The sequence below is a fragment of the Vidua chalybeata genome, chromosome 24 (genome assembly GCF_026979565.1).
Source record: "Vidua chalybeata isolate OUT-0048 chromosome 24, bVidCha1 merged haplotype, whole genome shotgun sequence".
NCBI classification, from domain to species: domain Eukaryota; kingdom Metazoa; phylum Chordata; class Aves; order Passeriformes; family Viduidae; genus Vidua; species Vidua chalybeata.
Genome location: NC_071553.1, coordinates 4,968,925 through 4,993,843, shown reverse-complemented (window position 1 = coordinate 4,993,843; position 24,919 = coordinate 4,968,925). Strand labels below are relative to the sequence as shown.

The following is a 24,919-nucleotide window of genomic DNA, read 5'->3' as shown; positions in this document are numbered from 1 at the left end:
ACCAAAAACTCTCAAATCGTTCTTTTAACCGGGCTCTCAGCCGGGGAACCTGGCAGAGGGCGAATCTAAGGTGCAGCCGTAAGGAAAAGGTCCAAAAACCGCTGGAGAAGCCAGGAGGGAGCCGAGGATCTCCGGGAGAGCCCGGCAGGAGGGTGCGGGGGGCGGCACGGGCTGTGCGGTGCCAACCCCGCACCCGGCACCCCCCGATCCGCTTCAGCGCCCCCCGAGCCCCCCGAGGAGCCCCCAGAACCCCCCCAAAAAGCCCCCGGTGCTCGGCGCTGCCCCACGCCGGGGTTGGTGCCTCTAGAGGGAGCTGAACTCTGCGCGGCTCTATCTATGGTCAGTGGGGTTGGGTTTCTTCTTGATTTTTTTTTTTTTTTTTTTTTTCCTCGTCTTTTCCCTCCTCCTCCCCGGCCCCGCGCGCTTCCTTTGGCCGCGCCGCGCTCCGGGCGGGAGCAGGAAGGGAGCGGCCGGAGGGATGGAGCGGATCCCGGCAGGGATGCGGTAGCTCCCGGGGTATCCCGACCCGCTGCACCCCGCCGGGACGCGGTGAGTGACGAGAGCAGCTCCGTTTCCCCCTGCCCAGACTCTCCTGGGATGGGTTTTCCCTGTTCTCCCGGCCCGGCCGGGATGGGCAGGGACGGACCGGCAGCCGCGGGGTGCGGATGTCCGAGGGTACGGGAGGGGTGACAGGAACAAAGTGCGCGGTGGTTCCTCAGGGGGACGCTTTGGGTGCGGGAAACTCCCGGGCCAGGGCTGGAGGTCCCGCTGCGGGCGGGTCGCTGCCCCAAAGAGGGAATTTACCTGCCCCAAAAAGGGAATTTCCCCTCGTTTAACCGTATTTTCTCCAGCCGGGCTTTTTACGCCGCGGCATCAGTCGCGCAGGGCCCGAAGGGCTCAGGGGAGGGGACATCGGTGGGCAGAGCTGTCCCCGCTGGGGAGCGGGTGACACCCGGGCTGTGACCTGGACACGGGCACGGCGCGTGTGGCTGCGCTGGCCCCGCCGGGGACCCCCGGCCACGGCCGCGGCTCGGGGGGGACCTTGGCTGGGTGGGTGCTGGGGGTCGTGTGCCCACCCTGGGGCCGTGCTGGGTGGGCAGACCCCGAACTGGGCACTCCCCAAACTGGGCAACCCCCCAAACTGTGCAGCCACCGAACTGTGCAGCCACCGAACTGGGCACCCCCCAAACTGGGCACCCCCCAAACTGTGCAGCCACCGAACTGGGCACCCCCCAAACTGGCCCAACTCCCCGTTTTTGCTGCCCTGGAGCAGGGGCAGGGGCAGGAGCGGCCCTGGCCCCGCTGGTCGGGCGGGGATGGGGTCAGGAATCCCTGCGGGATCTCTGGCCCGGGAGGGATCGCTGCCAAAGGCTCGTCCCAGGGGATACCCCATCGATTATCGATTTCCTGGCATTCATAACATGTCAGGGGGTGATTCCAGAGCCCGTGGCTGGGCTTGGATATAGGATTGCAGCTGCTTTTAACCCCTTGCAGCCTCCTACAGGACCCTCGTGGGGTGGATGAGGCCGTGCAGTTCCCCTGACACCCTCCCTTGAGCCCTGACTCAAATCTTGGAGGGTTTTCATTTCCTGCAGCCCCGGGCTGTCTCTGGGTGCTTGGGTGTCATCTCCTCCTTCACACCCTTCCCTGTTCTCCAGTGTGGCGTTCCCGGAACAAAGGGGGAATGGGGAAGCTGGGAAGCAGGAGGAGCACGAGCAGCAGCTCTGGAACCCAGAGAGGATGGTCTGAGGCACTCTGCGCCCTGCAGAGACAGGGAGATTTCCGGAGAATCGGCATTTGGGGCCGGCAGAGGGTGGGGAAAGCAGTGACAGGGCTGCAGTGTCATGTGTCACAGTGAAGACAGCGAAAACGGCGCCAGGGAGCAGAAGGAAACCGAAAACAAAAGTTCCTGCGCGGTTCAAAAGGAAATTCAAATGGACTTGAATCATGAGTCATCTTCCTCTGGGTTCCTGGGCTACAAAGTCCTTGCTGCTGACAGCCCTCACTCATTCCAGGCAGGAAAAGTCCCTGTCACCCCTGGGCAGCCCTGGGTCGCTGTGGGACACAGCCCTCTGCCCCACAGGCCGAGCTGGAAAAGCTCCAGAGGCTCCTGAGCTCTTTGCTGGGTGCGCCCACACCCTGCCCCGCATCCTGTGCCACCTGAGCAGTGGCACTGTGGGGTACAGAGGAAATTCCTGCTGATTCCACAGCTCCAAGGAGCTGCCCCCAGCTTGGCAACAGCTCTGAGTCCTCCCAGTGCAGGTGGGCTCAGCCATGGCCTGGGATGGGCAGAGGATGAAGCACAGGAGGCTCCTCAGTGGAGGAGGAGATGGACACCATCCAAGGGATCTGCACCATCCCAGGGGATCTGCATCACCCCAGGACAGGGAATTCCGTGAATCTGAGAGCCAGGAGAGGCAGCTCTGCAGCTGATCTGGGCGAGTGGCCAGCAGCTCTCCCCAGGGATTTGCCCCTGGTCCCAGCTGAGGATCCTCACTGCCTTCTCAGCTCCTCCTTGGATGGGAGTGTTTGAGTTTGGGGAGGAAGGGGGAAATCTTCTCCTCCCATCCTCGGAGTGTAGGAAAAACCAGCATTTCCATCCTGGTCAGCAGGCTCAGGCCCCTGAGTGCAGCTGTGCAGGACCTCGTGGTTTTCCAAGCTTTGCACTTCCAGGCCCCATCCCTTGGAAAACAGGCTGTACTTCCTGTCTCCCATTTCTTTTTCCTTCTGAACAATCTCCAGTGTGATGCCATGAGCTCGAACCTCGTTGTGCACTTCTCCCATACCCATGGGTGGTTATTTATTCCTACACAGCACTTCCTTTATTTTTGTCCAGGATGCAATTTAAATTTCGGGGTGTCAGGAATTGTGTTTCATCCGTGAGTTCAGGCTTGGTGCAAATCAGGAAGGCCCCCAGCTCAGGCCTGCTGAAGTGTGGGCTGGGAATGTGCTCTGGAATGTCAGACAGCAGCGAGGGGCTGCCCTGATCCCGTTAATCCTGACAGGAACTTTGTGGCCTTCGAGGAGCTCTGATGAGCCCTGAACTGCAGGTTTAGGATACCTGTGAACTTCAGGGGAAAGATGAGCTTTGTGTTTAGTTCTCATTTAATTTTCTTATTTTCTGAGAGGGGAAAGGTAAAGAACAAGTGGAGTCAGAGGAAACTGGAGTCCTGGAGGAAATCAGGGCTCATCTCATGAAGGTGTTGTCATGGCAGCTCGGTGTGGTCACAGCCGGGGAGCCTCAGAGGTGCTGGAATTTTTGTTACAGCTTTTTATGAAGCTCTGTGGTGTGGGCTGAGGAGGAGCTGGGGCAGCGCACAGCTCTCTTAGAACCAGGAAGGAAGTCTATTAGCATGTGTGCCAGGCGTGCGTGAGGTCCCTTTCTGTGGCAAATGCTATCAGCAATGAGATCCTCGAAGAGGGGGAACCCAGCGAGGTGGGAGTGGAGCCAGTGCCCTCAGAGCTTGATGAGATCCTCGAAGAGGGGGAACCCAGCGAGGTGGGAGTGGAGCCCTCAGAGCTTGATGAGATCCTCAAAGAGGGGGAACCCAGCGAGGTGGGAGTGGAGCCCTCAGAGCTCTCATTGGTACAGAGTGAGTGTGTCTGGAGGGAGGAGCCGCCCTGGCAGAGATAAAAGCAGAGGGCTCTGATCCTCGGGCTGTGAGGGACCACGAGGCTCCAGCCACTCACCATCTCCATCACCCTTCCAGGTGAAGCTGCCATTCCCAAACCTCTCTGCAATGGCCTCAGGGAATGAGGGGGACCCTCCGCGGGCGCAGGGGCGCCAGGGGAGCCAAAGGCGCAGGCTCAGCTCAGGTAAAGGGTTCTGGGGTGCTCAGGGGAGGGAGCAGCTTCAAACCTTTGTTTGCTTATTCATTCCCCTGCTGTGTTCCTTTGGCAAGATGGGATTTCCTGTCTCCAGGGCTTTTTGCAAGGCTGGGATAAGGAACTGGATTGAACTGGGAGGTGCTCGGTGCTTTTGGGACATGCCGGGGGGCTTGCAGCATCCTGTCTAGAGGGAGGTGTCCCTGGGTGGAACAGGGCGAGGTTTGAGGATCTTTTCCATCCAAAATAATCAAGGATTGCGGGCTTGGCATTGGATGGTCAGGGTGGGCAGCAAGGTGGGATTGAAGGCACGGAGAGAGCAAAGTGCTGGGAGCTGCCTGCTGTCGAGTATTTCCTTCCCGGAGCACGAGAGAGTGGGAGGTGTTTGGGGTTTGAATCACAGAGGAAAACACAGCTCTCAGGCAGTCTGCGTGGCCTTGGCGTGACATCAGGTCCCGTGTGCCCTGGCAGGGCAGTGGTGGCGAGCTGGGAGCAGGGTCACTGTCCCCCTGTGAGCCCAGCCCAGCCCTGCCCTGGTCAATGGGTGAAACTGGGAATGGGGCTGACAGGAAAAACCCTCAGCTCTTCCCAGCACATGAAACGTGGGGCACGGTGACTCCTGGTGCTGCTGGCCCCGTGAGGAGGGTAAATCAGCTGAGTCAGCTCTGTCAACACCTGGGCTGGAGCTGCCCTGTGGGGTGGTGGAGCTCAGCCCAGCCCAGGGCTCTGCCCTGGCAATGGGATTTCTGCTCTGCTGCTGCCTGGGCTCCTCTCCCTCTCTCAGTGCCAGACCCTGTGGTTACACTGGAAGGAAAATACCCCATCCTTGCCATGCCAGAGTCCAGGAGGTACAAAAATCCACAAACAGGAGCAGTTTGCTGATCTCCTGTTGAGGCCAGCAAAAACCAGTAAGAAATGATGTGAAAACCAGTAAGAATTCAGGCCTTGAGCTCTGAACATGCTGAGTCACAGTTCTGCCAGTTCCTGTTTTCTTAGACTCTTACTGGCAGTCCCAGCTTCCCAAAACTCAGGGTGAAGAATTGCCCCTCTGGAATTTGGAGGTGGCAGAAGCCTCGTGGACCCCAGTGGGAGCAGGGATATGCACTGTGGGATTGAGGGGTGGAAAGAGGCGTTGTCACAGGGATTGAGCCTGGATTTCATCTGGGGGGGGGGCTCTGCTTGTTTGCCTTTGGATGCAGCAGAGATTTCTCTCCTGCTCAGGGATTTGCTTGGGCATCGTTGGGATCAAACCCAAACCCAGCTGCTCATCCCACACTCAAATTGCAGCTGCAGTGAGGTGGAGCTGGGCTTCCCTGGGGGCAGAAATCTCCAGAGGCTGCTCTTGCTTCCTGGGGCTGTCTTCCTTTTCCAGGCTGGAATCTCCCTGTGTGCAGGGAGCTGATCCCTGTCTGCTGGGCTCCAGGGGGCTGGGGCCAGGTTTCAGCAGTCCCTGTCACTGCCTGGAGTGGGTGTTTGGGTGTTTGGGGCTGATGGAGATTTTTGGGCAGAGCTGCTCCTGGGAGATGGGAGCAGTGAGAAATGAAGGATCTCAGGAAGAAATGTGAATGTTGAAGGTTTGGGGCTCTCTGGATCTGGGTGGTGCTGTGGATCCAGGGTGTGGATCCCAATGCTGAGTGAGCTGGGGATGGAGGGAGCAGACACCGAGCAGTTCCTTCCTTGCAGAGATCCTGGAGCAGCTCCAAACCTCCCCTTGGCACTGCTGGCACTGGGAACCCACCAGGCAAACCCTGATCCAAATCCCTTGGGTGGGAGAGATCCCAAGACAATCCCAGTGGGTGTGGCACCCATGGGAAGGGGGCATACATCCTCCTGTGGTGGTGTTACTAAAAATGGCTCCAGGGTTTATTTTCGTGCAGAGATTTCCTCTTGTGTCTGGCTGAGTGTTTGCCTTCCCTCTCCCTGAAACTCTGACTCAGTTGATTTCGTTTTCTGATTCTCTCTGGAGCGTCACCAACTCCAGTTCCTGGAAGGTGAAGGATTTGTTTGTCACCAAACAAACCCGTGTCTGAAAACAGAAAGCAACCCCTGGAAAGTGACAGGAGCTGTCCTTTCCCTTCAGCTCTGCTGGTGTGACCTCAGCACAGCAGGACCCGGGACAGGGGGGGGGGGAGCAGCTGGAAAAGCCTGTGAGGAGGATTTGGTGGGATCTGGGGGCTTGGGGATGGGGTTTGTGGGGCAGCACTGCTGTGCCTTCACTTCCCGGCCCTGGGCAGGAAGATCTCAGGTTGGAAATGCAGATTCTGGAGAGCTGCGTGGCCAGTCTGGATTCCTGGGATGGTGGGACAGGGTTTGGCTGCTGTGGAGCTGCTGCTGGAGGTGCTGTCCCCTGGGGACAGGGTGATCCCCCAGAAACACAGTCCTGCAGGATCCCCCACTCCTGCCCCTGCCCTGGGACCTCCCGACCCTGGACAGTGTCTGGGTGCTCCGTGAGAGGAGCTGAGCTCTGATCCTGCCCCACCGCTCCTGTTCCCAACAAATCTTTATCTTGGAAAAGAAACGGGGAAGGGCGATGCTCCCGGTCCCCGTGGGGTCACTCTGTGGGGCTGTGGGAGCCACTGTCCCTCTCCAGGTGCTTCTGGAGCTGCTGAAACTCCGGGACATCCGTGGGGACTTTCCCTGGAGCCATGGAATGTGTGATGAGGGATGACTCACCGTGGGGCTCCCTGCTGCAGGGGGCTGGTCCTGGCCGTGTCCCGTGGGGACAGGGACACGTGTGTGGGTCTGGAGAAGGTTCTGTGGGGACATGTGTGGGTCTGGAGAAGGTTCTGTGGGGACATGTGTGGGTCTGGAGAAGGTTCTGTGGGGACATGTGGGGGTCTGGAGAAGGTTCTGTGGGGACATGTGTGGGGGTCTGGAGAAGGTTCTGTGGGTCTGGAGATGTTTATGTGGGGACAGAGCCACATGTATGGGTCTGGAGAGCATTTTGTGGGGACATGTGTGGGTCTGGAGAAGGTTCTGTGGGGACACGTGTGGGTCTGGAGGTGATTCTGTGGGTCTGGAGATGTTTTATGTGGGGACAGAGCCACATGTGTGGGTCTGGAGCCTTTAGTGTGGGGACAAGGACAAATGTGTGGGGTCTGGAGAGCATTTTGTGGGGACATGTGTGGGTCTGGAGAAGGTTCTGTGGGGACACGTGTGGGTCTGGAGGTGATTCTGTGGGTCTGGAGATATTTATGTGGGGACAGAGCCACATGTGTGGGCCTGGAGCCTTTAGTGTGGGGACAAGGACAAATGTGTGGGGTCTGGAGAGCATTTTGTGGGGACATGTGTGGGTCTGGAGAAGGTTGTGTGGGAACAGGGCCAAGTGTGGATCTGGGGATGGTTCTGTGAGTGTAGGGACACCTCTGTGGGTCTGGAGAGGGTTTGTGAGGGTACAGGGGCACATGTGTGGGTCTGGAGAAGATTATATGGAGACAAGGACAAATGTGTGGGTCTGGAGAGGGTTCTGTGGGTGTAGGGACACCTGTGTAGGTCTGGAGATGATTCTGTGGGTGCAGAGACACGTGTGTGGGTCTGGAGAAGGTTGTGTGGAGACAAGGACCAGTGTGTGGTCTGGAGATGGTTCTGTGGGTGCAGGGCCACGTGTGTGGGTCTGGAGAATGTTGCGGGGAGACAAGGACAAATGTGTGGGTCTGGAGAGGGTTTCTGAGGGTGCAGAGACACGTGTGTGGTCTGGAGAGGGTTCTGTGGGGATATGTGTGGGTCTGGAGAAGGTTCTGTGGGGATATGTGTGGGTCTGGAGAAGGTTCTGTGGGGATATGTGTGGGTCTGGAGAAGGTTGTGTGGAGACAAGGACCAATGTGTGGGTCTGGAGAAGGTTCTGTGGGTGTAGGGACACCTCTGTGGGTCTGGAGAGGGTTGTGTGGGAACAGGGACATTTGTGTAGGTCTGGAGATGGTTCTGTGGGTGCAGAGACACGTGTGTGGGTCTGGAGAAGGTTCTGTGGGTCTGGAGATGTTTATGTGGGGACAGAGTCACATGTGTGGGTCTGGAGCCTTTAGTGTGGGGACAAGGACAAATGTGTGGGTCTGGAGAGGGTTTGTGAGGGTGCAGAGACACGTGTGTGGTCTGGAGAGGGTTCTGTGGTGATATGTGTGGGTCTGGAGAAGGTTGTGTGGAGACAAGGACCAATGTGTGGGTCTGGAGAGGGTTCTGTGGGGACATGTGTGGGTCTGGAGAAGGTTCTGTGGGGACATGTGTGGGTCTGGAGAGGGTTCTGTGGGGACATGTGTGGGTCTGGAGAGGGTTCTGTGGGGATATGTGTGGGTCTGGAGAAGGTTCTGTGGGGACATGTGTGGGTCTGGAGAGGGTTCTGTGGGGACACGTGTGGGTCTGGAGAAGGTTCTGTGGGAATGGCCTCTGCCAAATGTGAGAACGGAGGGAGGCGAGCGCGTGCCCTGAGCGTTGTCCCCGCTGCCTGCGCAGAAGGCCGCGTGGCGGAGGAGGCCGAGGAGGTGTTCCGGGGCTACGCCTTCTACCGCTACCAGCAGGAGCGCGAGGAGCGCGGGGCAGAGCTGCCGCCCGACCCCGAGATCGAGCAAATCCAGCAGGAGCTGCGCAGGTAAATCCCTGCTCCTGCCCCTCACCCCGAGCCAGGCCGTGCTCCGGAGCCTGGCCTGACTCCCTGCTCGCCCTGCAGCAGCGAGAGCCAGGTGGGGCAGCGCCTGGCCATCATCGGGGATGACATCTACCGGCGCTACGACGCCGAGTTCCGCACCATGCTGGAGAGCCTGCAGCCCACCCGCGAAAACGCCTACGAGCACTTCACCAAAATTGCCTCCAGGTAAAGCCTCAGGAGCTCCTGGCGTGGGCTGGGGGCTTTCCCTGGAGGGGAAGGGAAGGGAAGGGGAGGTCGGGTGTGGTCACCCACTCTGTCCGTTCGAGCTTCACTCTCCAAGCCTGGCCGAGCTCCCGGCGAGCGTCCCAGGATGATTCCTGTGTCTTCTGCCTGTCTGCTCCTCCTCCTCCTCCTGTGCACTGCTCCTGTCGTCGTCCCCTCCCAGGCCTCCCAGTCCTTGCCCAGCTGGCTGGGCTCTGTCCCTGGGACACCTGGCCCGTGCCTGTCCCAGCTCCCCCTCAGGGGCACAACCAGGTCCCGCTGTCCCCTGCTCCAGGCTGGGACATGCCAGGGAACAACCCCAGCCACAACTCCACATCTGGAGGTGGAATGGTCACAGAAAAAATGGAATCATGGAATGGTTGGGCCGGGAGGGACCCTGAAAATCATCTCAGTCCAACCCCTGCCATGGGCAGGATGCCACACACGAGACGAGGTGGCTCAGAGCCCCCACCCAACCTGGTCCTCATGGACACCTCGGCACAGGGGCTGCTCCATGGGCTGGCAGAGCCTGCAGGTGACACACAGAGCCTGCAGGTGACACACAGAGCCTGCAGGTGACACACAGAGCCTGCTGCAGGTGACACACAGAGCCTGCAGGTGACACACAGAACCTGCTGCAGGTGACACACAGAGCCTGCTGCAGGTGACACACAGAGCTGCAGGTGACACACAGAGCCTGCAGGTGACACACAGAGCCTGCTGCAGGTGACACACAGAGCCTGCTGCAGGTGACACACAGAGCTGCAGGTGACACACAGAGCCTGCAGGTGACACACAGAACCTGCTGCAGGTGACACACAGAGCCTGCTGCAGGTGACACACAGAGCTGCAGGTGACACACAGAGCCTGCAGGTGACACACAGAGCCTGCTGCAGGTGACACACAGAGCCTGCAGGTGACACACAGAGCCTGCAGGTGACACACAGAGCTGCAGGTGACACACAGAGCCTGCAGGTGACACACAGAGCTGCAGGTGACACACAGAGCCTCCTGCAGGTGACACACAGAGCCTGCTGCAGGTGACACACAGAGCCTGCAGGTGACACACAGAGCTGCAGGTGACACACAGAGCCTGCTGCAGGTGACACACAGAGCCTGCTGCAGGTGACACACAGAGCCTGCTGCAGGTGACACACAGAGCCTGCAGGTGACACACAGAGCTGCAGGTGACACACAGAGCCTGCAGGTGACACACAGAGCCTGCTGCAGGTGACACACAGAGCTGCAGGTGACACACAGAGCTTGCTGCAGGTGACACACAGAGCCTGCTGCAGGTGACACACAGAGCTGCAGGTGACACACAGAGCCTGCTGCAGGTGACACACAGAGCCTCCTGCAGGTGACACACAGAGCCTGCTGCAGGTGACACACAGAGCTGCAGGTGACACACAGAGCTGCAGGTGACACACAGAGCTTGCTGCAGGTGACACACAGAGCCTGCTGCAGGTGACACACAGAGCCTGCAGGTGACACACAGAGCCTGCTGCAGGTGACACACAGAGCCTGCAGGTGACACACAGAGCCTGCTGCAGGTGACACACAGAGCTGCAGGTGACACACAGAGCCTGCTGCAGGTGACACACAGAGCCTGCAGGTGACACACAGAGCTGCAGGTGACACACAGAGCTTCCTGCAGGTGACACACAGAGCTGCAGGTGACACACAGAGCCTGCTGCAGGTGACACACAGAGCTTCCTGCAGGTGACACACAGAGCCTGCAGGTGACACACAGAGCTGCAGGTGACACACAGAGCCTGGTGCAGGTGACACACAGAGCCTGCTGCAGGTGACACACAGAGCCTGCAGGTGACACACAGAGCCTGCTGCAGGTGACACACAGAGCCTGCTACAGGTGACACACAGAGCCTGCAGGTGACACACAGAGCCTGCTGCAGGTGACACACAGAGCCTGCTGCAGGTGACACACAGAGCCTGCAGGTGACACACAGAGCCTGCTGCAGGTGACACACAGAGCTGCAGGTGACACACAGAGCCTGCAGGTGACACACAGAGCCTGCTGCAGGTGACACACAGAGCCTGCAGGTGACACACAGAGCTGCAGGTGACACACAGAGCTGCAGGTGACACACAGAGCTTCCTGCAGGTGACACACAGAGCCTGCTGCAGGTGACACACAGAGCCTGCAGGTGACACACAGAGCCTGCTGCAGGTGACACACAGAGCTGCAGGTGACACACAGAGCCTCCTGCAGGTGACACACAGAGCTGCAGGTGACACACAGAGCCTCCTGCAGGTGACACACAGAGCCTGCAGGTGACACACAGAGCTGCAGGTGACACACAGAGCTTCCTGCAGGTGACACACAGAGCCTGCTGCAGGTGACACACAGAGCCTGCAGGTGACACACAGAGCCTGCTGCAGGTGACACACAGAGCTGCAGGTGACACACAGAGCCTCCTGCAGGTGACACACAGAGCCTGCTGCAGGTGACACACAGAGCCTGCAGGTGACACACAGAGCCTGCTGCAGGTGACACACAGAGCCTGCAGGTGACACACAGAGCCTGCAGGTGACACACAGAGCCTGCTGCAGGTGACAGCCACCCAAAGCACAGCAGCAGGTGAGGAGTGAGGGCACAGACCTGGAAAACTTCCTGCCAGGACTTCCCAGGGAAGCTTGGATGGAGGTGGGATCGAGGGGTTCTGTCTGCAGGGAAATGTCCACCCGGGCCAGGCAGCCCCGTGGCACGGGCAGGACGGGTCTCTGGGCTCCTGTCACTCCTCCAAACACCTCTGGCTGTGACAGCCCTGTCCCTGTGCCCTCTGCTCGTGTCTAATTCCTTCTTTTCTCCAGTGTTTAACTCCTTCCTTTCTGTCCTTTTCCTGCTCCCCTGTCTGGGAAGCCGCACTGGCTGAGGCGGCAACACGCAGGTAAATTAACCCCTGTCCCTGTCCCTGTCACATGTAAATTAAATTAACCCTTTCCTTGTCACACTCAGTTAAATTAAATTAACCCCTGTCCCTGTCACATGTAAATTAAATTAACCCCTTCCCTGTCACACTCAGGTAAATTATATTAACCCCTTCCCTGTCCCTGGCACACTTAGGTAAATTAAATTAAATTAACCTCTGTCCATTTCCTCAATGCTGACCCCGCTGCTCGAGCTCCCCAGGCCTGGGCAGCTCTGAGCTGGGATTTCGGGCAGGGATTCAGGGATCTCCCGGGCTTTGTTGCAGCCTGTTCGAGAGCGGCATCAACTGGGGCCGGGTGATCGCCCTGCTGGCCTTTGGCTACCGCATGGCCATGCACGTGTGGCAGCGCGGCGTCAGCGGCTTCCTGCGCCGCATCGCCCGCTACGTCGGGGACTTCATGCTGCAGAACCGCATCGCCCGCTGGATCGCCCAGCAGGGAGGATGGGTGAGCGGGGGCAGCTCGGGGGCAGATTTGAGAGCTTTGGGGGCAGATTTGGGGCAGCTTTGGGGGCAGGAGGCAGGTTTGGGGGCAGGCAGCAGGGTTTGGGGCAGAGAGCAGCTTTAGGGACAGCTTTGGGGCAGGTTTGGGGGCAGGTTTGGGGGCAGATTTGGGGCAGCTTTGGGGGCAGGAGGCAGGTTTGGGGCAGGCAGCAGGGTTTGGGGCAGAGAGCAGCTTTAGGGACAGCTTTGGGGTAGGTTTGGGGGCAGATTTGGGGCAGCTTTGGGGACAGGTTTGGGGCAGGTTTGGGGGCAGATTGGGGGCAGATTTGGGGCAGGTTTGGGGGCAGGAGGCAGGTTTGGGGGCAGGCAGCAGGGTTTGGGGCAGAGAGCAGCTTTAGGGACAAGTTTGGGGGCAGCTTTGGGGGCAGGTTTGGGGCCAGGCAGCAGGGTTTGGGGCAGAGAGCAGCTTTAGGGACAGCTTTGGGGTAGGTTTAGGGGTGGATTTGGGGCAGGGGGTGGGTTTGGGGGCAGGCAGCAGGGTTTGGGGCAGAGAGCAGCTTTAGGGACAGCTTTAGGGGCAGGTTTGGGGGCAGATTTGGGGCAGGTTTCGGGCAGGGGGCGGGTTTGGGGCAGGCAGCAGGGTTTGGGGCAGAGAGCAGCTTTAGGGACAGCTTTGGGGGCAGATTTGGAGGCAGGGGGCAGGTTTGGGGGCAGGCAGCAGAGTTTGGGGCAGAGAGTAGCTTTAGGGGCAGCTTTGGGGTAGGTTTGGGTGTGGATTTGGGGCAGGGGGCGGGTTTGGGGGCAGGCAGCAGGGTTTGGGGCAGAGAGCAGCTTTAGGAGCAGGTTTGGGGGAGGATTTGGGGGCAGGGGGTAGGTTTGGGGCAGGTTTAGGGGCAGATTTGGGGGCAGAGGGCGGGTTTGGGGACGGGACAGCTCTGGGGGCATGGGGCAGCTTTGCGGGCAGTTTGGGGACAGGGGGCAGCTTTGGGCACAGTTTTGGGGGCAGGGTTTGGGGGCAGCTTTGGGGCAGGTTTGGGGGCAGGGGGCACAGTTTGGAGGTAGGGGGTGGGTTTAGGGGCAAGGGGCAGGGTTTGGCGTTAGGGGGGCCAGGGCAGCTGGGGGAGTCAGGGTTTGGCAGTCAGAGGAGTCAGGGAAGTCAGAGTTTGGGGTTAGGGGGGCCGGGGGAACTGGGGGAGTCAGGGGTTGGGGGTCAGGGGAGTCAGGGGTTTTGGGGGTCAGGGGAGTCAGGGCTCAGGGTTTAGGGGCCAGGGGGGTTATAGTCTGGGGCCAGGGGGCAGGGTTTGGGGTCAGAGGGCAGGGTTTGGAGTTAGAGGGGTTCAGGGCAGCTGGGGGAGTCAAGGGTTGGGGGTCAGAGGAGTCAGGGGAGTCAGGGGTTGGGGGTCAGAGGAGTCAGGGGTTTTGGGGGTCAGGGGAGTCAGGGCTCAGGGTTTAGGGTTTGGGGGTCAAGGACGCTGCCAGCACTGACCCCAGCGTGTCCCCTCCCCGGCAGGAGGCCGTGCAGAACCTGGACAATGTTTACATGAAGTACATGCTGGTGGCAGCCGTGGCGGTGCTGGGGTACCTGGTGCTGCGACGCTTCTTCACCCCCTGCACCCCCTGACGGGGCACGGGGCCGGGGGGGGCACCGGGCACCCCCTCCTCTGCTCCACACCCCCAGGACAGGGGGGACCCCAGGAACTTCCAGGAGAGAGCATGGCTGGGGGCTGGGAGCCTCCTGCTGCAGGGTCTGGGGTCTCTGCAGCAGAGGTGTGGGGACAGGGGGGGCTCTGCTTTGTTGTGTTTGATGCCTCAAAAAGCTGCTGAGGAGGGGACATCTCTGGGAGGGGACATCTCTGGGACAGGGTGTCTCTAGGAGGGGACATTTCTAGGATGGGGACATCTCTGGGATGGGGAATCGTTGGGATGGGGCATCTCTGGGAGGGGACATCCCTGACCCCCCCCCTCCCCGGCTCCTCTGGAGGAGCAGAGGGGGTGTGACAATGCCCCGGTGGCAGCGTGTGACAATGACAATGTGGCACACAGTGCCCCGGTGGCAGCGTGTGACAATGCCCGTGTGTGCCCCTGCTGGCTCCTGTGCCCCTGGGGCAGGAGCAGAGCCCCCTCCCCATCGCTGACGGCTCCACCCCCGTGGCTGAGGGTGATCCCAGCCCTGGCTGCTCCAGGGTGATCCCAGGGTGATCCCAGGGTGATCCCAGGGTGATCCCAGGGTGATCCCAGCCCTGGCTGCCCCAGGGTGATCCCAGGGTGATCCCAGGGTGATCCCAGCCCTGGCTGCCCCAGGGTGATCCCAGGGTGATCCCAGGCTGCTCCACCTCTTGGAAACTCCAGCAGGGACAAACCCAACGGGGCAGCTCCACCTCCCGCTGCTCCCGAGCCCAGCACTTGAGCCTTTCCCAGCACTTGAGCCTTTCCCAGCACTTGAGCCTTTCCCAGCCTTTCCATGGACATCCCGACCCTTTTCCATGAAAACCCTCCTGCCTGGAGCCCTGCAGCTCCTGGGGGCACAGCTGGGAAGCACCAGCAGCTCTCCCATCACTAAAAGCTGCAGGTGCCAGGACAGGCAGTGGCCCTGCTCCCCTCCTGCCCCACTTGGGCTCCCTGGCTCTTACTGGGAGCACTGGAGCTGCAGCTCCATGCAGGGACCAGGCTCCTCTGGGCAGGGACTTGTCCTGGTCCTGTTGAGGGATTTTGGGGTGAGGAGGGGAGCAAACTCCTCTCTCCCATCCCAAACCTTCCTGATTTTTGCAAACCAGGGAATTCAAGCTGGGTATTCCCTGTGCTGCCCAAGCTGCAGATGAAGAATCCCTCCCTTTTCTCCCCTTGCAGCTGCCCAGGCTTAGCAGGACCAGCCTGGATTTTTTTAATGCTCCCATTTCTCCTGTCCCCGCCTCTTTTTTAACAGAATAACCAACTTTTCAGCCTGTTTCCATATCTGAGCTTGTCATTTTGCTCCTGGCTCTTCCTGCAGGATCCCTCTTCCCTGATGGGAATGCTCTGGGCTGTGCTTAAGAGAAAAGCATTAAAATATTTGCTGTATTATTCCCACCCCTGCTCGGCTGTGCTTGCCCCGTGCAGGGCAGCACAACTTGGCCATGCTCAGGTTTAGTGGCCACAACTCGGGTTTTGTGGCCCTTCCCGGCTCACCTGAGCCCCCCTGGCTGCTTTGTCCCCTTGCAGGTGCATTTCTCCACACAAAATTCCCGTTCTCATCGTGCCACCTCTTCTCCCAGCTTGGGAGAAGCTTAAACTCGAGTTTTAAATCGAGTTTAAAGCCCTTCCTCCGCTGTGAACCAGTTTAACCAGTACGATCCGTGCTCCCCTCCTCCTCCCCGGCTCCTCTTGGGTGCAAACACCACCAGATGGAGCCTTTTGGCCACGATGGCTACGAGCCACCGCTGCTTATTTCCCTTTTTTTCAGCCCCTTGACTGACAAATCATCGTCGGTTCTCTGCTTGGGTTGTGTCCAGCAGGACTTGGAAAAAAAAAAAAAAAATAAAAATCAGTGCACCAGCTTTAATTCACTACTTCAGACCCACTCCTGGAACTTCAGCAGATCAGGGAGAGCTTTTGCTGCTCATTTATTCTCATTTCCCAGCTAAAGCTTCCCCTTGCAGCTGTGAGGCCATAAAGGATATTTTTCAGATTTATGGGGAAGGATTGAGGTCCAGGACAGAGGGGAGAACTCTTCAATAGGTGCTGTACAAAGGAAAAATTCCATTTTTATGCATTTTTCTCAGGGGATTTGCAGAGGGAGGAGCCTCTCAGGATGTCAGTGCCTCTCCTCCCTCTGCTTTCAGCTCTCCCAACTTTTCTGGGTGGAAAAAAGCTTGAACTGGGGCTGTGCCCCAGCCCTGTGTGGCCACAGCCCCGCTGCCCCTGCCAGCCCAAAGCAGGGAAGGCAAAAAGGGGCCTGGGGGGATTTCCTGGTGCTCCAGGAGGGGAATGCAGGGACAGAGACAGAGGATTCCTGGGCTGGCAGGAGGAATTCACCCAGGAGGGATTTTCCAGGAGAATTCATCCAGGAGGATTCATCCAGGAGGATTCATCCAGGAGGAATCCATCCCAGAGGTCAGGGTGGTGCATGGAAAAGGGGTGAGAGCCCAAAGGAGTCTTATTTCCTCCTCTTGAGTCTGTTTTTTTCTCCTCCTGAGCCTCTTTTTACACCTTTTGAGCCTCTTTTTAACTCGGATTGAGCCGATTTTGAGGGCGGTTTTTGATCCCACCCTCTCCCTCCTGGGTGGAGGAGTCTGTCCCAGCTCCCTGAGGGTCAGAGGCACCTCTCCAGCCCTTCCCCATGCCCTGAGCCACTCCTGGCCACCCCTGGCCAGCCCAGGTGGCCCAGGGCTCTGTGTGAAGCTCCGTACCTGACCCAGGCTGGCACTGTCACCTCTGCTCCTTCCCTGCCCTGACCCCGGTGTCCCCTCCCCAGCCCTGCTGTCCCCCAGGGCAGTGAGGGACACTTTGTGGTGGCTCTGGAAGGGTGGGACAAGGACACCAACCTCGTTTTTTCCAACCTTGAAGAGGGGAAATGCACAGGTTGTCCCTGGGAGAGGGGGGAGGAGGGACCTGCGGGTCACCTTTGCACTGTGTGGGACACGCCGGGGTGGCTTTGACCTGCAAAGAACAAACAGAAAAAAACCCAAAAAACCAAAAAAAAAAACCCATTTCTTTTTACAAATAATCTGTTTTTAAATGATGTAATATATAAAAATATCTATCTATGTCAGAATAAAAATGGTACACTGAGTGTAAACTCACCTGGCTGAGTGCAGGGTTTGCTTCCAGAAGCTTCCAGGAGCTTTGCTCCTCACTCCACGAGCTCTCCAGCCTCAGCTGCCTCCTTAATTTTGGGATCCCGGGTCTCCTTTAGCTTTTATTTTCCAGCCTGAAGAGCTGAGGGAGAGAAATCTGCTTCTGCTGCAGCTTCTGGTGCCATCCCTGAGCTGCAGAGCCTCCCCAGAGAGGCTGCGGGGAGGGAGGGGGGAGATTTTGGGGATGGAAAAGGGGAAATTGGGATGGAAGATGGGAGATTTTGGGGATGAACAAGGGAGGATGTGGGGATGGAAGAGGGAAGACTGTGGGGATGGAGAGGGAGAAATTTGTGGGATGGAGAAGGGAAATTGTGGGGCTGGGGAGGGAAGGATTTGTGGGGTGGAGAGGGGAAATTGTGGGGATGGAAGATGGGAGATTTTGGGGATGAAGAAGGGAGAATGTGGGGATGGAAAAGCAAAGATTGTGGGAGTGGAGAGGGGAATTTGTGGGGATGGAGAGGGAGAGATTTTTGGGAAAGAGAAGGGAAATCTTTGGGGGATGGAGAGGGGAGATTGTTGGGATGGAAAGGAGAGGTTTTTGGGATTGAAAGGGAAGGTTTTTGGGATGGAGAAAGGAGGTTTTTGGGATTGAAAGGGAAGGTTTTTGGGATGGAGAAAGGAGGTTTTTGGGATTGAAAGGGAAGGTTTTTGGGATGGAGAAAGGAGGTTTTTGGGATTGAAAGGGAAGGTTTTTGGGATGGAGAAAGGAGGTTTTTGGGATTGAAAGGGAAGGTTTTTGGGATGGAAAGGGGAGGTTTTTGGGATGGAAAGGGGAGGTTTTTGGGATGGAAAAGGAAGGTTTTTGGGATTGAAAGGGAAGGTTTTTGGGATGGAGAAAGGAGGTTTTTGGGATGAAGACGGGAGGCCGCAGGGCTCTGCTTTCTGAGCAGCTGCTCCACCTGCCCAGAACTGAGGATCTTTGATGTGTCCACACCCCCCCAAGCAGGAAACAACAAGGATAGGAAATAACAAAGGAAAAATCCACCCCAGGGCAGGAGCAGCAGGGTTCTCAGCCAGAAAACATTCCTGGAAGTGACAGTGCCCTTGTCAGGTCCAGGAGCCAGCCTGGGGTGGGACAGCTGGGACCTGTCCCTGACCCCTGAGAGCCACCCCAGCCCTGTCCCCTCCTGCACCCCCTGCTCTGGGGGGGGGGGGTTTGGGGCTGGGCTGAAGCTCCAGTGGGGCCCAGGGTCGTGGGGAAGCCTTGGAGGATCCATCAGTGCTGCAAACGTGGAACATCTTCCATGGACCCATCTCTGGGCCACATCCTCGATCGTTTGGATTTTTGGAGGTGTCCGGCCACTCAGGGCCACAGGCCCCTGGAGACAAAGATCAGCCTTTTTATAGGGGAAAGAAAAGTGGCCAGCCCACGTTCCCGATGTCAGTTTGTAGGGTTCCCTTGGGACTGTCAGGGCAGCACAGCTTTGAGCTGGGGGCAGCTTGGGTCTGCGATGTTTATTAGGAATTTTTGGAGGTGTCCAGCCACTCAGGGCCACAGGCTCCTGGAGAAAAATATCACCCTTTTTCCATGGGAATAAAAAGTGGCCAGCGCAGGTTCCCGATGTCAGTTTGTAGGGTTCCCTTGGGACTGTCAGGGCAGCACGGCTTTGAGCTGAGGGCAGCTTGGGTCTGGGCCACATCCTTGTTTATTCGGATTTTTGGAGGTGTCTGGGCACTCAGGGCCACAGGCCCCTGGAGAGAAAGATCACCCTTTTTCCATGGGAATAAAAAGTGGCCAGCCCAGGTTCCTGATGTCAGTTTGTAGGGTTCCCTTGGGACTGTCAGGGCAGCACGGGTTTGAGCTGGGGGCAGCTTGGCTGAGAGCTGGGGCGGGATCTGGGGGCTCTGTGGGACGAGGGGGCTGCCCCGGGGGGTGGCTCTGCTGTCCCCAGGCAGGACAGCCCAGCTGTCCCCTCCCGTGTCCATGCCCGGGGCAGTGCCAGCGCCCCAGGGGTCCCCGGGCTTGGGTTTCGGGATGGCTGGAACAGGATTCCTGCCAGGATGGTCGGGAGCAGCCGGAGCCGAGCCCGTTCCTGCAGAATTAATCCCTGGGAATGTGTTGGGAGGAGAGCAGAGAGGGAGGCTCGGGGGAAATGGCTGCAGGAGGAGCCGGGGGGCTCAGGCTTTCCACAGAACCCGCCAGCAGCAGATTAAGGATCAGAATCCACAGAAATTTTTTTCCCCCCCTGGTCCCGGGGGTTATAAATAACCTCCCCCAACTCTGCCACTTCGGGATCTCCAGAGGATTCCCAGAGCCCGGAGCTGCCCCTGCGAGAGCAGAGGGTGAACTTAAAGGGAGGAGAAACGGCCCTAATTAAAGAGGCAGCTGCTCCCCTAATCCACTTTGTGCCCTGCCCCAAACCCAGATCCCAATCCTAATTAAATCACCAAAAAAAATTAATTAAGGCCACACTATCACTGCAGTGTTTGCCTTTGGCCATTCAGATTTGGGATCGACCCCAAAGCAGAACCCAGGAGCTGGTGCCAATGTAGATCTGGAGCTGGAATCTCCAAAACTGGGTCACGCCCCAAAACCCCCGAGTTTTGTGGCAATAAAGGTTTCTCAAACTCCAAGACCCCTGTGTTTTGTGGGAATAAAGCTCTTTCAAACCCTAAAACACCCAAGTTTTATGAGAATGAAGCTTTTTCAAATTCCAAAATACCCAAGTTTTGTGGCACTAAAACTCTTTCAAATCCCCAAATCCCCCAAGTTTTGTGGGAATAAAGATTTCCATACTCCAAAACTCCCAATTTTTGTGGGAATAAAGATTTCCATACTCCAAAACCCCCAGGTTTTTTGGGAATAAGGATTTTCATACTCCAAAACCCCCAAGTTTTGTGGGGATAAAGGTTTTCCTAGGTAATTTCCAGGACACAAAGTGAAAGGGAGTGGGCAGGAGCTGGGAGAACACTCCTGTTTTTATAATTCCCCCTTTTTAAACAGAATCCTTCCCCACCAGGCACGTTTCCCTCATTGGCACATGCCTGGAATCCTCAACCCCTGGCTGGGATCCCACGGCAGGATCCCCTTCCTCTGCAGGGTTTTTTTTTTCCTGTCCATCCATCCCAGGCTCTATTTCTGCCCCCAATATCTGGGATTTTCCTGCAGGGGCCCGGGAGAGCTGCAGGGAGCTGACCTTGGCCTCCCATCCTGGGGGAACACAAGGATGGGATCAGCCCCTCTGCAAGCAGCAGAACCTGGGAGAAATGGATTTGTAAAGAATTCTTGAAATCTGACAGAAACCTTGCACAGTCTTGTGTATCTTGATGCCAACACTGAAATAAGGTTTGCTGCCTGAGGAAGGCCGTGGAATAGAGATGACATTGCTGAGAGACAGACTGAACTAAAAATAAGTTTTAAAAACAAGTCAAAAAGAAGTTTTAATGAGTTCTAAAAGATGGCTTTGCACAAAAAGACCAGATGTTTTAGAGAATTAGAACTGTAAAAGATGCGTTGTAGTAGGGCTACGTGGGGTAAAGACATCGGTGATTGGTGTTAGGAGTAACAGCAGCATCGTGCAATAAAAATAAAAATAAAAATAAAATAAAATAAAAATAAAAATAAAAATAAAAATGAAATAAAAATAAAAATAAAAATAAAAATAAAAATAAAAATAAAAATAAAAATATAATTAAAAATATATACTATATAATTAAATATACAATATATTATATATATAATATATAATATATAATATATAATATATATATAAATAATATATATATATAAATATATAATTATAATATATAATTAAAAATAAAAATAAAAATAAAAAGAGCCGCGGCCGCTGGAATTCGCTCCTCCGGCCACAGAGCGGCTCCTGCGGGCAGATAAGGGCGAGTCCCGGCCCGGCGTTATCACACGAGGCAGCTCCTGCCGGCCCCTTCCTGTCCCCTCCAGCCCCTTCCTGTTCCCAGCTGTCCTCTCCAGTTCCTTCCAGCCCTCTCCAGCCTCCTTCTGCCCCTGAAGCCCCTTCCAGCCTCTTCCAGCCAGCTTCAACCCCTTTCCATCCCTCCTTTCCATCCCCCTTTTCCATCCCCCTTTTCCATCCCTTCTTTCCATCTCCCCTTTCCATCCTCCCTTTCCATCCCCCTTTTCCATCCCCCTTTTCCATCCCTTCTTTCCATCCCCCTTTTCCATCCCCCCTTTCCATCCCCCCTTTCCATCCCCCTCCCAGCCCTTTCCATTCCCTGTGCACCCCAACCCAGCCCATCCCTTAGGCAGGGTTTCACGAACACACCAAACCTGAACTTTCATCCCCAAAAATTCCCTCTAGAGGGCACAAGGTGGAGATCCAGCTCCCTGCTCATTCCACATCCAGTCTGAAGGGCTGGGGGCTCCAGCACACCTCGGCCCACATGGAAAAACTCCAACTGACCAGTTGGAAATTCCTGTATCCCTTCATATGATTCAGGATTTTTATGTCAGCATCACCCAAAAACACCCCACCCCCCCCAAAAAAAAAACAAAAAAAAAACCCCAAAAACCCAAAAAACCCAACAACAACAAAACAAAACAAAACAAAACAAAACAAAAACAAACACAAGAAAAATTAGAAAAAAAACAACCAAAAACCCCACAAAAAATCCCAAATCAAACCCAAAATAAAAGTATGGAGGTGCTTTGGTTTTGTGGTTTTTGTTTTTGTTTTTTTTTTTTTTTTTTGTTGTTTTTTGTTTTGTTTTTTTTTTTCCCAGTACAGCACAAGGAAACGTTTCGTGCCGCAGTGTCGGGGCTGGCAGGTCACAGGGATGGCCACCAGGGTCCTGCCTGTCCCCTGCCACGTCCTTGGTGGCAGCCAGGCGAGTCCCCATCCCGCCTTTATTGCCGCTGTAAATCAGGGAAGCTCCGCCGGCTTCCAGGAGCTCTGCAGATTTATGCCAGGAGCTGACCCGGCATCTCTATTTTCAAATCTGGGGCGGATTGAAATATGCTGCTTTTCAATAATATATTCAGGTTAACAGGGCCTTTCTATTTGAGCAATTAATCTTGCACGGAGCCAGCGCCTCCGGGGACGACGTGCGGGGGTTGCCAAGGAGAGGAAAACAAACAGCTCGGTTGTGTAAGCGAGCCCGGCGTGTCCCGCACGCTGCAGGGATGCAGCACAGCCCGGGCTCCCAAATCCAGAGTGTCCCCAGCCCCGGCATGGACACGGTTCCACTGCAGAGCAGCCTCAGCTCCGCCTGGGTTGCTGAGAAATCATCCAAAGCTGGAATATCGAGGCGTAAATCTGTGGGAAGAGGGGAAAGGCTGGAAAAAAAAAACTTTCCAGAGCGTTCCCAGGGCTGTTCCCTGCTCCAGCACGAGCCCAGGGCAGGAGGAACCCCAAGGGCATCACACACATCCTTTGGGGTGGCTGTGCATGGATTTGTGCCACGGGAACCCTCTCTGGCTCCAGCACTGATGGTGCCACCAAAGGCTCTTCCCAAACCCGATCCTGCTCTTTCCCCAGCCCTGGGATGGACACGGTTCCACTGCAGAGCAGCCCCAGCTCAGCCTGGGTTGCTGAGAAATCACCCAAAGCTGGAATATCGAGGAGAAAATCCATGAGAGCAGGGGAAAGGCAGGGCTGTGCTGGAGGAAACCTTTCCAGAGCATTCCCAGGGCTGTTCCCTGCCCCAGCACAGCAGGAGGGCACAGCACACATCTCTCACGGTGGCTGTGCATGGACTCGTGCCACAGGTAATTCCAGGCTGGCTCAGCCCACAAAGACTTCCCGAATCTGATCCTGCTCTTTCTGCCTCCCTCTCGCCATCTCCTGCCAAATTTCAGCTTCGTGCCCACCCAATAAACACAGAGAGAGGGGGGAGAGGCTCCAGGCCAGCCAGGTCCCACAGCCTCGTGCCCAGGAGGGAATGGGAACCTGCTGGGAGCTACCTGGGGTAAATCTCAGCCTGGTTTTTTTTTGTGCACCTCAGGTCTCCATGGGAATGAATCGGGAAGGAATTGTTCCCTGGGAGGGTGGGCAGGCCCTGGCACAGGTGCCCAGAGCAGCTGTGGCTGCCCCTGGATCCCTGGAAAAGTCCAAGGCCGGGCTGGACAGGGCTTGGAGCACCTGGGGCATGGAAGGTGTCCCTGCCATGGCAGGGGGTGGCACTGGGTGACCCTCAAGGTCCCTTCCCACCCAAACCATTCCATGACTCCCTGATCCTGTTCTTTGTCCTAAAGCTCAGCGAACACACAAATTTTAGGCCTGGAACTGCCCCTGTTATTTTTTCCCTCCTCCCATTTTCTGTTCCCCCATCACCAGCAGCATTCCCAGCGTCACACATTCACAGATCCTTGGGATCTGACCCTCAGCTTCTCCATCTTCCAGCACGTTCAATCCCAAACCAGCCTGGGCACGCTCCTGCCAAGCCAAGTGGGATTGGGCTCGTGCCCAGGGGCAGAAAAATCTCCAGCTGAAAATTGTCAAATTTTGTCTGGCTTTTTGCCAGAGGTGGTGGAGGCAGCAGGGGCTGACTGCGATGGAAACCATTCGGGCTCTTTTAGGAGCTGCATCGTTCCATGACACAAATTTCCAGGCACAAATAGCAACAGGCTCAGGGAGAAGGTGCAGGTGGCTGGGGCGTGATTAACGAGCGCTGCATCTGTCGCTGGAAGTGGGAATTCCACTGGACCAACCCACGGCAGGGCAGCATTCAGGCTGGCTGAAAATCTGCCTTTTTACAGCGTTTTTTTCTCCCCTTTCTTTCTCCTCCCATGAAATAAATAATTTCCTTGGGAGCTCAGTAAAAGAGGAGATTTTCCTGATTCCTGTTGCAGCAGCAAAATCCCAGCGTGTGAGGAGCCAGCCCTGCTCCTGCCTCCATGAAATCCAGGTAATGACCCAGAACTGCTGGGAATTAGTGTTTCATTTGGCCAGCCCTGCCAGACAGCTCCCTAATGGAAATTGATTTCTGGCTTTTCCCTCTGCCATTTCACACACCCGTGGAACAGCTTCGTTTTACCTGCCAGGGAAATTTCGGCCAAAGGGCCGCACGGGTGGCCCCGGGAAGCCCCTGGTTAATTAGTGGGGTGTTAATGAGTGCCTGGAGGAGGGTGGGACAGGCCAGGAGTGTGGCAGGGACACCCCATGAGTGTGACAGGGACACCCCATGAGGGACAGCCTGTAACGGTGGCAGGGACACCCCATGAGTGTGACAAGGACACCCTATACATGCAGAAGGGACACCCATGAGTGTGACAGGGGTGAATGTCCCCGTGAATGTGACAGTGACACCCCGTGAGGTGCCAGGGACACCCCCTGAAGGTGACAGTGACACCCTGTGAGGTGCCAGGGACACCCCTGAAGGTGACAGGGACACCCCGTGAGGGTGGCAGGGACACCCTGTGAGTGTGGCAGGGACACTCCAGAATGTGACAGTGACATCCCATGAGTGTGGCAGGGACACCCTGTACGTGCAGCTGGGATACCTCTGAGTGTGATAGGGGTGAATGTCCCCGTGAATGTGACAGTGACACCCCGTGAGGTGCCAGGGACACCCCTGAAGGTGACAGTGACACCCCATGAGGTGCCAGGGACACCCCTGAAGGTGACAGGGACACCCCGTGAGGTGCCAGGGACACCCCTGGCAGCAGCTCCTGCCCTGTGCCCACAGCAGGGACCAGCTCTGGGATGTGCCCTGTGGATCTGGGTCCATCCCCGTGGTGACAGCCCCAAAGCCACCGTGCCCTTGCCGGGCCCCAGAACCCCAAACTTCTGGCAATTGTCCCTGAGCTCCACCATCCCGAATTCCCAGCGATTGTCCCCGGGCTCCACCATCCTGAATTCCTAATGATTGTCCCCAGGTTCCAGCACCAGAAATTCCTGATGATTGCCCCTGGGCCCACCCCAAACTCCCAGCGATTGTCCCGGGGCTCCAGCACCCCAAATTCCAGGCTCCAATATCCTGAATTCCCAACAATTGTCCCCGGGTTCCAGCACTCCAAACTCCTCGCAATTGTCCCCAGGCTCCACCACCCCAAATTCCCAGCGATTGCCCCTGGGTTCCACCATCCCAAACTCCCAGTGATTGTCCCCAGG

General features: G+C 56.9%; 1 protein-coding gene across 3 annotated transcripts; it reads left to right on the top strand.

Moving 5' to 3' along the window:
• Window positions 1-462: 462 nt before the first annotated feature.
• Window positions 463-16,824, top strand: BAK1 (BCL2 antagonist/killer 1). 3 transcript variants are annotated; one of them, XM_053963687.1, is made up of 7 exons: window positions 463-549; window positions 3,711-3,816; window positions 8,272-8,407; window positions 8,486-8,629; window positions 11,550-11,577; window positions 11,884-12,064; window positions 13,571-16,824. In XM_053963687.1, exons 2-7 carry the CDS (start codon window positions 3,754-3,756, stop codon window positions 13,679-13,681), a joined length of 663 nt encoding a protein of 220 aa, XP_053819662.1. In that variant the 5' UTR covers window positions 463-549; window positions 3,711-3,753; the 3' UTR covers window positions 13,682-16,824. The 3 variants fall into 3 exon arrangements, with proteins under 3 accessions (XP_053819662.1, XP_053819664.1, XP_053819663.1); XM_053963689.1 differs by lacking the exon at window positions 11,550-11,577 and having other exon boundaries at window positions 8,275-8,407; XM_053963688.1 differs by lacking the exon at window positions 11,550-11,577.
• The last annotated feature ends 8,095 nt before the right edge of the window (window positions 16,825-24,919 follow it).

Bases quoted from the DNA above. Each gene is read 5' to 3' on its own strand.
- BAK1 (XM_053963687.1), top strand. From the start codon at position 3,754: ATGAGGGGGACCCTCCGCGGGCGCAGGGGCGCCAGGGGAGCCAAAGGC. The intron at 8,408-8,485 runs GTAAATCCCTGC...CTCGCCCTGCAG, and splicing joins ATCCAGCAGGAGCTGCGCAG to CAGCGAGAGCCAGGTGGGGC. The intron at 11,578-11,883 runs GTAAATTAACCC...GCTTTGTTGCAG, and splicing joins GCTGAGGCGGCAACACGCAG to CCTGTTCGAGAGCGGCATCA.